The sequence below is a fragment of the Manis javanica genome, chromosome 4 (genome assembly GCF_040802235.1).
Source record: "Manis javanica isolate MJ-LG chromosome 4, MJ_LKY, whole genome shotgun sequence".
Classification (NCBI taxonomy): Eukaryota; Metazoa; Chordata; class Mammalia; order Pholidota; family Manidae; genus Manis; species Manis javanica.
In genome coordinates this window covers 140,901,761-140,915,812 of record NC_133159.1, presented here as the reverse complement: position 1 = coordinate 140,915,812, position 14,052 = coordinate 140,901,761, and the positions used below count along the sequence as shown (strand labels likewise).

Genomic DNA, 14,052 nt, shown 5'->3' with positions numbered 1-14,052 from the left:
GCCATTTAAAATGTGACCATTTCAGAATGTAAAAAACATTCCTAATTAGTGGACTGTTGAAAAACAAAAACAAAAAATCTGGTAGCTGTTCAGATTTGGCCCATAAGCTGTAGCATGCTTGTCCCTGTTCTATAGTTATTTCCACTGGAGAGAAAAGATTCAGAGTCTTATATCAATCAGATTCTATATTTTTCTTTAAAAAAATAATGATTATTTAGGCAGCATCCAAATAGCTTATGATAGCTCTATCCTTATAATGCCATCATTGGTGCTATGTTTTCCTTTTTCAGAGATGTTTACTGCAAGATGTAAGAGAGAACAGCTGTGCCCCATAGAAGAGTAGTCGGTCTTAACTTACACCTCCTCCTTCCCAGACGTTATGAAAAGATAGCTCACAGGAGGATGTATCTGTTTTCTTTCTCTCTTTCAGCTGCATTTGGATGAAGCACAGAAGGCAGAGTGCCAGGTTTTAAAAATGCAGCTGCAGCAGGAACTGGAGCTGCTGAATTCATATCACAGCAAAATCAAGCTGCAGGCTGAGGCACAAGACGATCGAGAGCTTCGGGAGCTTGAACAGAGGGTCTCCTACCGCAGGGCACTCATACAACAACAGGTATAAGTAATAGAAAAAAGTAATTGTGGGGGGTCAGAGCCAAGATGGCAGCATGAGTAGAGCAGTGGAAATCTCCTCCCAAAAACCATATATATATATATATATATATATATTCTTTCTCATATATATATATATATATATATATATATATATATATATAGGTATCATTAATCTACAATTACATGAAGAACATTATGTTTACTAGAATCCCCCCTTCACCAAGTCCCCCCGACATACCCCTTCACAGTCACTGTCCATCAGCCTAGTAAGATACTGTAAAATCACTTCTTGTCTTCTCTGTGTTGTAGAGCCTGCCCTGTACCCCCCCATATTATACCTGCTAATTGTAATGCTCCCTTTCTTTTCCCCGCCCTTACCCCTCCCTTCCAACCCATCCTCCCCAGTTCCTTTCCCTTTGGTAACTGTTAGTCCATTCTTGGGTTCTGTGATTCTGCTGTTCAGATCAGTTTTTCTTTTGTTCTTATACTCCACAGATGAGTGAAATCATTTGATATTTGTCTTTCTCCACTTGGCTTATTTCATTGAGCATAATACCCTCTAGCTTCATCCATGTTGTTGCAAATGGTAGGATTTGTTTTCTTCTTATGGCTGAGTAATATTCCATTGTGTATATGTACCACATCTTCTTTATCCATTCATCTACGGATGGACACTTAGGTTGCTTCCATATCTTGGCTATTGTAAATAGTGCTGCGATAAACATAGGGGTGCATCTGTCTTTTTCAAACTGGGCCCCTGCATTCTTAGGGTAAATTCCTAGGAGTGGAATCCCTGGGTCAAATGGTATTTCTATTTTAAGCATTTCAAGGTACCTCCATACTGCTTTCCACATGGTTGAACTAATTTACATTCCCACCAACAGTGTAGGAGGGTTCCCCTTTCTCCACAATCTTGCCAACATTTGTCGTTGTTTGTCTTTTGGATGGTGGCCATCCTTACTGGTGTGAGGTGATATCTCATTGTGGTTTTAATTTGCATTTCTCTGATGACAAGCAATGTGGAGCATCTTTTCATGTGTCTGTTGGACATCTGAATTTCTTCTTTAGAGAACTGTCTATTCATCTTCTCTGCCCATTTTTTCATTGGACTATTTGCTTTTTGTTTGTTGAGGCATGTGGGCTCTTTGTATATTTTGGATGTCAACCCTTTATCAGATCTGTCATTTATGAATATATTCTCCCATACTGTAGGGTACCTTTTTGATCTATTGATGGTGTCCTTTCCTGTACAGAAGCTTTTCAGCTTGATATAGTCCCACCTGTTCATTTTTGCTTTTGTTTCCCTTGCCTGGGGAGATATGTTCATGAAGAAGTCACTCCTGTTTATGTCTAAAAGATTTTTGTCTATGTTTTTTTCTAAGAATTTTATGGTTTCATGACTTACATTCAGGTATTTGATCCATTTTGAATTTACTTTTGGGTATGGGGTTAGACAATGATCCAATTTCATTCTTTTACATGTAGCTGTCCAGTTTTGCCAACACCAGCTGTTGAAGAGACTGTCATTTTCCCCATTGTATATCCATGGCTCCTTTATCATATATTAATTGACCATATATGTTTGAGTTAATGTTTGGAGTCTCTATTCTGTTCCACTGGTCTGTGGCTCTGTTCTTGTGCCAGTACCAAATTGTCTTGATTACTGTGGCTTTGTAGTAGAGTGTGAAGTTGGGGAGCGAGATCCCCTCAACTTTACTTTTCCTTCTCAGTATTGCTTGGGCTATTTGGGGTATTTGGTGGTTCCATATGAATTTTTGAACTATTTGTTCCAGTCAAAACCATATATATTATTGAAAATACAACAAATACAACTATTCCTAAAAGACAGACCCGAAGACACAGGACAACAGCCAGACTACATCCACACCCTGCGAGAACCCAGTGCCTCGCGAAGGGAGTAAGATACAAGCCACAGCCCCATGGGACCCGAGTGCCCTTCACCCCAGCTCCCGGCAGGAGAAGAGGAGTCAGAGGGGGAGGGAGAGGGAGCCCAGGACTGCTAAATAGCCAGCCCCAGCCATCTGCACCAGAGCACAGACACACAGTGTGTGGTGTGCTGGATGCTAGGGAAACAGGACAGGAAGACCTGTGAGTGGGTCCCCACAGCTGGCACCCCTGGGACAAAGAAAAGCGAGTGCCCTTTGAAAATCTTAAAGGGACAGGGGCTTCACAGCTGGATGGTAGCGCCCCAGCACAATCAGCCCAGTAACTGGGAATCCCAGGGAACTCCAGGTACCCCAACCCCCTGCTCAGCAGCGCAGCTCGGAGGCCCCTCATAGTGATAAACAGCCTCCGGCCCATTTCCCCTCTGGCACGACTCCGCCATAGAGGCAGTGGCCATGCCCAGAGCAACCAGGAAGAGCTTCATCCACAGTGGCCCAGCAAGAATCAGACACCCCATCTGCGAGAAGCTGCCCAGCACAAGCCACTAGGGGTAGCTGTTCTCCCAGGAGAGGAAAACCACAAACCAGCAAGAAGGGACATTCTCCCAGCCATCACACACACCAGCTCCGCACAACTACCTCTATCGCCATGAAAAAGCAGAAGAATTTGATCCAGACCAGACTAACAGAGACAACCCCTGAGAAGGAGTAAACCTAACCAATCTTCCTGAAAAAGAATTCAAAATAAAGGTCATAACCATGCGGATGGATCTTCAGAGAAATATGCAAGAGCTAAGGGATAATGTCTGGAGGGAGATTACAGAAATTAAACAATCTCTGGAAGGATTTAAGAGCAGATGATGTGCAAGAGGCCATTAATGGAATAGAAATCAGAGAACAGAAACACAGAGAAGCTGACACAGAGAGAGATAAAAGGATCTCCAAGAATGAAAGAATATTAAGAGAACTGTGTGACCAAACCAAAAGGAACAATATCCACATTATAGGGGTATCAGAATAAGAAGAGATAGAAAAAGGGACAGAAAGTGTCTTTGAAGAAATAATTGCTGAAAACTTCCCCAAACTGGGAGAGGAAATAGTTGCTCAGACTACAGAAGCACACCGAACTCCCAACAGAAGGGACCCAAAGAGGACAACACCAAGGCACATAATAATTAAAATGGCTAAGATCAAGGACAAGGACAGAGTTTTAAAGGCAGCCAGAGAGAGGAAAAAGGTCACCCTACAAAGGAAAACCCATCAGCCTATCATCAGACCTCTCAACAGAAACCTTACAGGCCAGAAGAGAATGCATGATATATTTAATGCAATGAAACAGAAGGGCCTTGAGCCAAGAATATTGTATCCAGCACGATTATCATTTAAATGTGAAGGAGGGATTAAACAATTCCCAGACAAGCAAAAGCTGAGGGAATTTGCCTCCCACAAACTACCTCTACAGGGTATTTTAGAGGGACTGCTCTAGGTGGGAGCACTCCTAAGACTAAATAGATGTCACCAGAGAAAATAAAATCACAGCAAAGAAAGCAGACCAACCAAATACTAACTAAAGGCAAAAAATAAAATCAACTACCCACAAAAGCAGTTACAGGAAACACAAAAGAGCACAGAATAAAACAACCAACATATAAAGAATGGAGGAGGAATAAGAAGGGAGAGAAATAAAGAATCACCAGACAGTGTTTATAACAGCTCAATAAGTGAGTTAAGTTAGACAGTAAGATACTAAAGAAGCTAACCTTGAACCTTTGGTAACTACAAATGTAAAGCCAGCAATGGCAATAAGTACATATCTTTCAATAATCACCCTACATATAAATGGACTGAATGCACCAATCAAAAGACACAGAGTAATAGAATGGATAAAAAAGCAAGACCCATCTATATGCTGCTTACAAGAGACTCACCTCAAACCCAAAGACATGCACAGATTAAAAGTCAAGGGATGGAAAAAGATATTTCATGCAAACAACAGGGGGAAAAAAGCACGTGTAGCAGTACTAGTATCAGACAAAATAGACTACAAAACAAAGAAAGTTACAAGAGATAAAGAAGGACATTACATAATGATAAAGGGCTCAGTCCAACAAGAGGGTATAACCATTATAAATATACATGCACCCAACACAGGAGCACCAGCATTTCTGAAACAAATACTAACAGAACTAAATGAGGAAATAGAATTCAATGCATTCATTTTAGGAGACTTCAACACGCCACTCACTCCAAATGATAGATCCACCAGACAGAAAATAAGTAAGGACACAGAGACACTGAACAACACACTAGAACAGATGGACCTAATAGACATCTGTAGAACTCTACATCCAAAAGCAACAGGATACACATTCTTCTCAAGGGCACATGGAACATTCTCCAGAATAGACCACATACTAGGCCACAAAAAGAGCCTCAGTAAATTCAAAAAGATTAAAATTCTACCAACCAACTTCTCAGACCACAAAGGTATAAAACTAGAAATAAATTCTACAAAGAAAACAAAAAGGCTCACAAACACATGGAGGCTTAACAACATGCTCCTAAATAATCAATGGGTCAACGAACAAATTAAAATAGAGATCAAGCAATATATGGAAATAAATGACAACAACACAAAGCCCCAACTTCTGTGGGACGCAGCGAAAGCAGTCTTAAGAGGAAAGTATATAGCAATCCAGTCATACTTAAAGAAGGAAGAACAATCCCAAATGAATAGTCTAATGTCACAATTATCGAAATTGGAAAAAGAAGAACAAATGAGACCTAAAGTCAGCAGAAGGAGGGACATAATAAAGATCAGAGAAGAAATAAATAAAATTGAGAAGAATAAAACAATAGAAAAAATCAATGAAACCAAGAGCTGGTTCTCTGAGAAAATAAACAAAATAGATAAGCCTCTGCCAAACTTATTAAGAGAAAAAGAGAATCAACACACATCAACAGAATCAGAAATGAGAAAGGAAAAATCACGACAGACACCACAGAAATACAAAGAATTATTAGAGAATACTATGAAAACCTATATGCTAACAAGCTGGAAAACCTAGAAGAAATGGACAACTTCCTAGAAAAATACAACCTTCCAAGACTGACCAAGGAAGAAACACAAAAGTTAAACAAACCAATTACGAGCAAAGAAATTGAAGCAGTAATCAAAAAAACCACCCAAGAACAAAACCCCCGGGCCAGATGGATTTACCTCGGAATTTTATCAGACATACAGAGAAGACATAATACCCATTCTCCTTAAAATTTTCCAAAAAATAGAAGAGTACGGAATACTCCCAAACTCATTCTATGAAGCCAACATCACCCTAATACCAAAACCAGGCAAAGACCCCACCAAAAAAGAAAATTACAGACCAATATCCCTGATGAACGTGGATGCAAAAATACTCAACAAAATATTAGCAAACCAATTTCAAAAATATATCAAAAGGATAATACACCAGACCAAGTGGGATTCATCCCAGGCATGCAATGATGGTACAACATTTGAAAATCCATCAACATCATCCACCACATAAACAAAAAGAAAGACAAAAACCACATGATCATCTCCATAAATGCTGAAAAAGCCTTCGACAAAATTTAACATCCATTCATGATAAAAACTCTCAGCAAAATGGGTATAGAGGGCAAATGCCTCAACATAATAAAGGTCATATATGATAAACCCACAGCTAACATCATACTGAACAGCAAGAAACTGAAAGCTTTTCCTCTGAGATTGGGAACAAGACAGGGATGCCCACTCTCCCCACTGTTATTCAACATAGTACTGGAGGTCCTAGCCACAGCAATTAGACAAAACAAAGAAATACAAGGAATCCAGATTGGTAAAGAAGAAGTTAAACTGCCACTATTTGCAGATGACATGATATTGTACATAAAAAAAATGATAAAGACTCCACTCCAAAACTACTGGAACTGATATCGGAATACAGCAATGTTGCAGGATACAAAATTAACACACAGGAATCTGTGACTTTCCTACACACTAACAATGAACCAATAGAAAGAGAAATCAGGAAAACAATTCCATTCACAATTGCATCAAAAAGAATAAAATACCTAGGAATAAACCTAACCAAAGAAGTGAAAGACCTATACCCTGAACACTATAAGACGCTCTTAAGAGAAATTAAAGAGGACACTAACAAGTGGAAACTCATCCCATGCTCTTGGCTAGGAAGAATTAATATCATCAAAATGGCCATCCTGCCCAAAGCAATATACAGATTTGATGCAATCCCTATCAAATTACCAACAGCATTCTTCAATGAACTGGAACAAATAGTTCAAAAATTCATATGGAAACACCAAAGACCCCGAATAGCCAAAGCAATCCTGAGAAGGAAGAATAAAGTGAACCCAAGAATGGACTAACCCAAGAATGGACTAACAGTTACCAAAGGAAAAGGAACTGGAGAGAATGGGAGGGAAGAGAGGGATAAGGGTGGGGAAAAAGAAAGTGGGTATTATGATTAGCATGTATAATGTTGGGGGGGGCACGGGGAGGGCTATGCAACACAAAGATGAGTAGTGACTTTACAACATCTTACTACGCTGATGGACAGTGACTGTAATGGGGTTTGGGGGGGGGCTTGGTGAAGGGGAGACCCTAGTAAACATAATGTTCTTCATGTTATTGTAGACTAATGATAACAAAAAAAAGTAATTGTGCTAGTATTTGTTTTCATCAAAATCATTTCATAAATATATTTTCATGATGACAGAGGTGGCATTAGATTGTTTTCACAATACCCTATTTGCTTAATTCTAGTTTTGGTAGTGTTTTCTTTTTCTTTAAAATTACTGACTCAGTAATGAACCTTAAAATTAATGAGTTTGATATATTAAGGGAATATCCTTAAGTAGTAATTGCTAGAGGAATGATGTGGAGTTATGTGAAGACAGTTGAATTGTGGAAGGACAGCTCTGGCTCTGTCTTGCTTACTTCTTTTGTGTACCTAGTTGTACCTAAAGAAATTGGAGAAAAAGTTGGATAGTGAAGGAAAAAACTTTAGTAATTGCTTGGGAGAGACAAGGAAGAAGGATCAGGAATATACTTTATTCATTCATCCTTGGTCTGGAACTGTACAGATTGGTAGATTACTAGAAAACAGAAGGTAAAACCAGTTTTACACAGATGAAGAGTTAGGCTGAAAATATTATTTCTAGATGTATCTTTATTTTTTTTTACTTATTCTGTCATATACATTAGAACTAGAATCCCTAAATTCACTTGTATCCTTTAAGGTACTGAGGCTTTATGTCTGTGTGTGTTTAGAGAAAGAATAATGGGTAGAAGATTTGGAGAAAGAAAGAGAGGAAAGACATTTATTTTGAGTAGTAGTAGAATATCAGTTGTATCCAGGATTGAATGTTATGTTCCAGAATTCCTGAGCCATAAGTTCTCAGTAGCTGGTATGGTCTTAGGTGCATTGGTCCATTGTAAGTTACCATGTGCCTAAGGGTTTTGTCTATTAAAAATTGTCATTGCTTCTGGACTATTAATTGGCCCATAGATTTTCCTCTATTTTCTACAATTCTTGTGATAAAAGTAGAGTACCTCATTTATATTAAAAAAATATGGTCTTAAGGTGTTGCTATTTTGCTGGCTCAGCTGTCTTTATTACTGGCTCCTTTGACAGTTACTTGCCTCTAAAAATTATCTCACTTAATGTTTCTCATTCAAGATGGGCAGATTGAAACACATAAATTTTTAGAAAAATGTAGTTGTCCCATGTACAGAATTCATAAATCTGCCTGATTTCAACTTGCGTATTTGAAATTTAATCTACAGTTCCATCTCTTATGCTTCAAAATTATCACTACAAGAAAAACCTATACTATTTCTGTAACAGTGTTATGAGAGAAATATTGATAGTTTTATTTGTATTTTTAGCTCCACCTAGTGGCTCAGTTAAAGAGTGCTAATAAGTATCTTAGGTGTAGTCTTATTTCAATATATGAACTAAGGCCTTTATGTTCTACAAAACCAGGTAAAATGTTGGCATAGGGTTGATAGCATTGCCAGAAGTGCAGTGGAACTCTCATACATTGTTAGTGCATTTTGGAAAGCAATTTGGAAGTATATATTGATCTTTGAAAATGTTAAGCAAAGAATTTAGAGAAAAGAAATCCTGAATACAGTAAAAGCAATATGCATAAATATGTTAATTATGGCATCATTTATAATAGTTTAAACCACCTAACCATCTAAAATAATTAAGTGCTCATGACCAAGCCACTTAAAATCTTACTCAACCATTTAAATGATGGCTATAAAGATAGTAGTAATGGGGAAAAATGCTTATGATGTGTTGAATAAAATAAAGACAAATCACACTTAAAGTGAATTGAACTAATGCTTATAGTGGCTATATTAATACGGTTAATTGGTTGTGATGGTTTACATTATTTTGATAATGGACATGCATAAGGTCATTTAGTATTAAAAATAATAAAAGAAACAGTGGAATAAATCTACAGTGCTTTGAGTTGCTACTTGATTTTTAGGGCTCATGTTTACATTTCAAGTGAAGTGCATGACTATAAAGCAGTTTGGGGTCAGTCAGTTGGCTATTGCCAAGGCTGTGATACACCCATGGTATGATTTGTAAACATCGTAACATCTATATTTTCTGTACTTTGTGCTTACTGGTTGTACAGATAAGAAACAGTCATCTGAAAATAGAGGTGGAACCAGAGAGAATGTTAGTTGTTTCTAGATGAATAATAATTCTGTTTGAAGATTGCTTTCAGCCTCCAAATGAACCAAGAATTGTCCTCCAGGTCACCAACAGAGTAAGCCTCAGTTGAGGCTCACATGAGGTCTTACTGCAACTTTTCTTGTGCTTCATTTACATTAAATTTCAGCAAAATGACAACATAACTATAAATGTTATTCTATGTGAATTTAATACATGCATAGAAAGTGGCAGTATTTCCAAAGTATAAATAGGCTTTTCTTTGTTTTATCATTTCCTTTAATTTTTCCTGAATATTTCACTTAGTATCAACAACATGGTTGGTAGTTTTTAAATAAGAATTGACAATTGGAATATCTTATAGGACATTTCGAACTGAAAGTATTCACACAAAAATATCACATTTGATTTCAGAAAAGATAGGTTAGGAGAGAAGTCTCAGAAGTCTTATATTCAGTGAAACCACCCTTCTTAGTTACCTTTAACTTTTATTGAAAAATATTCTGAGTTTCTTAAATGACAAAACTAATTCAGAAACAAAATAGAAGCTGTGCTTACTGAATAAAAGTGAATAAGCATTAATGTGTTTAACATTTTTATCATGAGTTTCCTTCAAATAATATACAAGGCATTCTAATTAGTTAAATCCTCAGTACAAGCCTATCATTTATTAGGGCCTTTGAATTAAATGTTCTTAATAAATGGAGTTTTGAAAATATAAAATAGAAAAAGAAAGAAAAAGATTTAAAAGAAAAATTTGAAGTTATTTGAATCCTTACAATATATAAATTTAATTCTATATGAATTGGGTATTTTATATGTAGATATTAAAAGAGTAGAAAAGTTATTTTACAAATACACTTTTTTTTAAATTTGGCAATTATAGGAAACAAATAGAAATTAAAATGTCTTTAATCCCACCACTCAGAAGTCACCACAGGCAATTTATTACCTTTCCCTTAAAAGAAGCATTGTGTCTAATCTAAGTTCTCTTTCAACCTTCATTACGAAATGCCCTCTTTAAACCTTTGTAACACGTTAGCACTTAGAGTTTAATAATTTTCAAATTCACCCTACCAAAGTCCTATTTGTAACTCCCCACACACATTTTATCATTTTGCATGCCTTTGGCCACGTTCCCTCTGCTGAAAATATCTTTCCCTTCCCTTGTCTTCTGGTAAACTTGTGCTTTTCCTTCAGAATCCAGTCTCTGTCACCCTCTCTGAGAAGACTTCTTTGCCCTACTCTTCTTCCCCTATAGAGTGAGTTACTCCATCCCTTTGTATTTCTGCTTCACCTTATAAATCTGTTATTATGTCTGATCATATTATGTGGTAGTTTTTTATTTGCATGTGTTTCCATGCTAAATTATGTTTTTTTAAAGGGCACTTTAAAAAATGATATATAAGGGGACTTGATAATATGGGTGAATGTTGTAACCACAATGTTGCTCATGTGAAAGCTTCATAAGATTGTATATCAATGATAACTTAGTAAAAATATATATATAAAAATTAAACATACCTGTTGAGCTAGATTTCTGTAGAGAACAATGACTATTGGTTTAAGTCCTCAAATATCTTGAAACCTACTTGAATATTTATTTACAAATACTCTTTATTTCCTATTTTTAAAAAACTTTGTATCATGGAAATTTTCAAACATACACAAAAATATTAGTGAAATTATTAAGAATTAGTACAATGAAGTCCCCAAATACTCATTACCCAACTTCAACAGTTACCAGTATCTTGCTAATATTTCATCTGTTTCCCCACTCCACATGCAGCTTTTTAGGGGAGCAGAATATGGGGCAGAGTATCTGGAATATTTTAAAGCAACTCCCAGCATAGAATCATTTCACTCCAAACACAGATAAGGAAATAAGGACTCTTTTACTTTAACATAGTCAGAATTCCATTGTGTTAACTAACAAAATTATAATAAATGTTTAAGATTACCTAATACTCAGTCCATACTTAAATTTCCCTTTGTATCTAAAAAATGTCTTCTTGGTTTATTTAGACTGGGGCCCAAACACAGTCTAGACATTGCATTTGATTGTCTTTTAAGCCTTTTGGTCTCCCCTGCCCTTTCTTGTATTATTGTGGACTGGGTCATTTGCTTTGTAGGAATTCTCACCTTTGGATTTGGCTGATTCCAACCTCATGGTGTCATTTAATGCATTCCTCTTTACTTTATATTTCCTGTAAACTGGTAATTAGATCTAGGGGCATGATTATATCTAAAAATTTTTTTCCTTTTAAAAATTTTTTTGAGGAATTTTCATAAGGGTTACTGTGTTACACTTCTTTGCATCACATCAAAAGATATATAATGTCTAGTTGTCCCACTTAGAAGTGATATTTGGTGAGTGGGTTCAGATATTCTCATTCATTAACAAGTTCTCCATCAACTTCTTCCCATTGTCATTGACTTTATTATGTATTTTTTCACATTAAAAGAATTTATAGTCAGCTATATGTATTTGTAAGCCTGTGAGTTGTCCAGAACTGTTTGTGATGGCTACCCAACCACTAATTTCTAAGTACACAGAGTGTCCTAACTTTCTAATGGAAACTTTATAGTTTTTGTTTGTTCAGTGCATTCACTTACACTCTTAATCACTTAATGCTCTCTTCTGTGTGGAATATGGTATCAGATGAGGTTCCATTTTTATTTTCTTCCAGGTGGTTGGCCACTTGTGCCTGTGTTGTTTTTCCCATTAAATTAATTAGTGCTTTTGTCCTGCATTAAAAACTTACAAGCTTCATTCTGTTTCTGTTTTACTAATTGCTGGTTCCTACACCAATACCATATTTATTTTATTAGAGTGACATATACGGTATGTCTAATAAGGCTAGATTCTCCTTATACATTTTCTTTTTCATTCTTTTTACCTAATGGATTTAGTAGCCATTGATGATAATTGCCTTGACTTATTATTTTAATAGGGGTTATTACCTTTGCTTTTAAGAACTTGATTTTATACATTTTAGTAATATAAGTTATATATGATTCCTACAGTACATCTCTTTGATTTTTAAATGTACATCCTTTAAAATAGCCTGAGTGGACATTTTATGATTCACCTTAAACCACAATAATTATTGCTTCTGTAGTTTATAGATTTTTTTAAGTAAATGAGCTTTCTTTTTGCGTCCCCCACCCCAAACCACAACAGATAGAAGAAGAGGTACTGACGTTTCAGAAAGAATCTACGGAACGAATCCAGAGCCTGCTGGAGCGTCGAGCAACACAAATGAAAGCTTTCAAGTCCGAAAGCGAGAGACTAGGTTTTAGTAACCTTGCCTCTGACGCATTCAGCCACAGCTCCTCCAGATCTTCTGATTGGCCTCACAATCCAACTGGGGGTCCAGGACCTCACTCGGGGCATCCCATAGGTGGCCCACCACAAGCCTGCAGCCATCCAGTGCAAGGTGGGTCCCCAGTCATGGAGGTCACCATTCCACGCCAATGCATTGGGTACCCCGAGGTAGCAGTATGGGAGTTGGTAATGGCCCTCAGGCTCTGAGGCGGACAGCTGCCGGGGGATGGACCGAACAGGGCATGAGCAGAAGCACGAGCGTCACTTCACAAATATCCAGTGGGTCACACGTGTCTTACACGTAACTTAATAACTGAGAATGGCAATTCCGCTGAGCTGGCCACCACTACAGACATCATCCCAGCAGCCTCCTCACATGGGTACTACCGTGTGGAAGCTGAGTGCATATGGTATATTTTATTCATTTTTGTAAAGCGTTTTGTTTTGTGTTTACTAATTGGGATGTCATAGTATTTAGCTGTTGGGTTTTGTGTTTTTTGTTTTTAACTTTTGGGGAAATTTTATGAAAAGGGGAATTGGTATATATGTGTATTTATCAAATACGCATGCGCACACACACACACACACACACACACACACACACACACACACACACATAATGCACATAGGAAAAAGAAACTGGTTAGATAGGGTATTTTCTGAAAACTGCAAAAACCGAATTCAGCAGTGGCTTGAGTCATCATCACCTTTGGGCAACTCTATCCTAAGAAGTTTGTGAAAAGATCTAAAGCCTTTCTCTGTATACCCCACCCAGGTTCTTATGAGCCACTCACAGCAGGCAGCATGTGCCAAAACAAGTTATTATGGAAACACACCTGTATCCCCTCACCAATGTATTTGTTTATTAAATAAATATATTTTGTCTGACTTTGTTTTATAAATTGGCCTCATTTGAAGTAGGAAAAAAAGTGGAAATCCGTGAACACTAAAGGGTTGTATTGACTTTTTAAGAGAGTAGAAGACAAACTAATTATTTTTCTCAATGCTGCAAGTTTGTCAGGGATTTTTTTTTCATCCATTAATTTGTGCTTTCTTTGAGGCCTAGTGAGATGGAGGTGCTTCAGGGGGTCACAAGTTTTGTGGGAATTGCTTCACAGCTCTGATCTGGGTCCTCATCTTCAGCCCCATCAATACTAGTTGTGAGACCTTAAGCACAGCTTCTCTGACCATGATTCAAAAGAAGTAGGAAAACAGGTGGTTTCTGGCTGGAACAAATGAACCGCTGTGAGACTCATCTGCCATATTATGGTTCTCAGAGTGTGTGTGTGTCTGTGTGTGGGGAGTGTACAGTGGGCAGCCCAGGGCCCAGCCTGAGAGCCTCAGATGCCCATCTTCCAGGCCCTTCCCAACTTTCAAATGGAATTAATAACTGGACGTCTCGCTGTGTAAGAAGTGGAGAATAGATTCGGATCAGAAAGTAGATGCCATTTCATCATAGAGGTCTTTAATA

The 14,052-nt window shown here is 37.4% G+C and overlaps 1 protein-coding gene across 1 annotated transcript in view; it reads left to right on the top strand.

The window, feature by feature from the left end:
• Positions 1-13,461, top strand: part of LOC108386384 (serine/threonine-protein kinase TAO1-like) — a 125,198-nt gene extending 111,737 nt beyond the window's left edge. Inside the window, exons 19-20 of the mRNA XM_073235175.1 lie at positions 431-613; positions 12,438-13,461. Coding sequence (XP_073091276.1) covers positions 431-613; positions 12,438-12,788 — 534 coding nt within the window. The 3' untranslated portion in view covers positions 12,789-13,461. The remainder of the gene's footprint in view (positions 1-430; positions 614-12,437) is intronic.
• Positions 13,462-14,052: the final 591 nt, after the last annotated feature.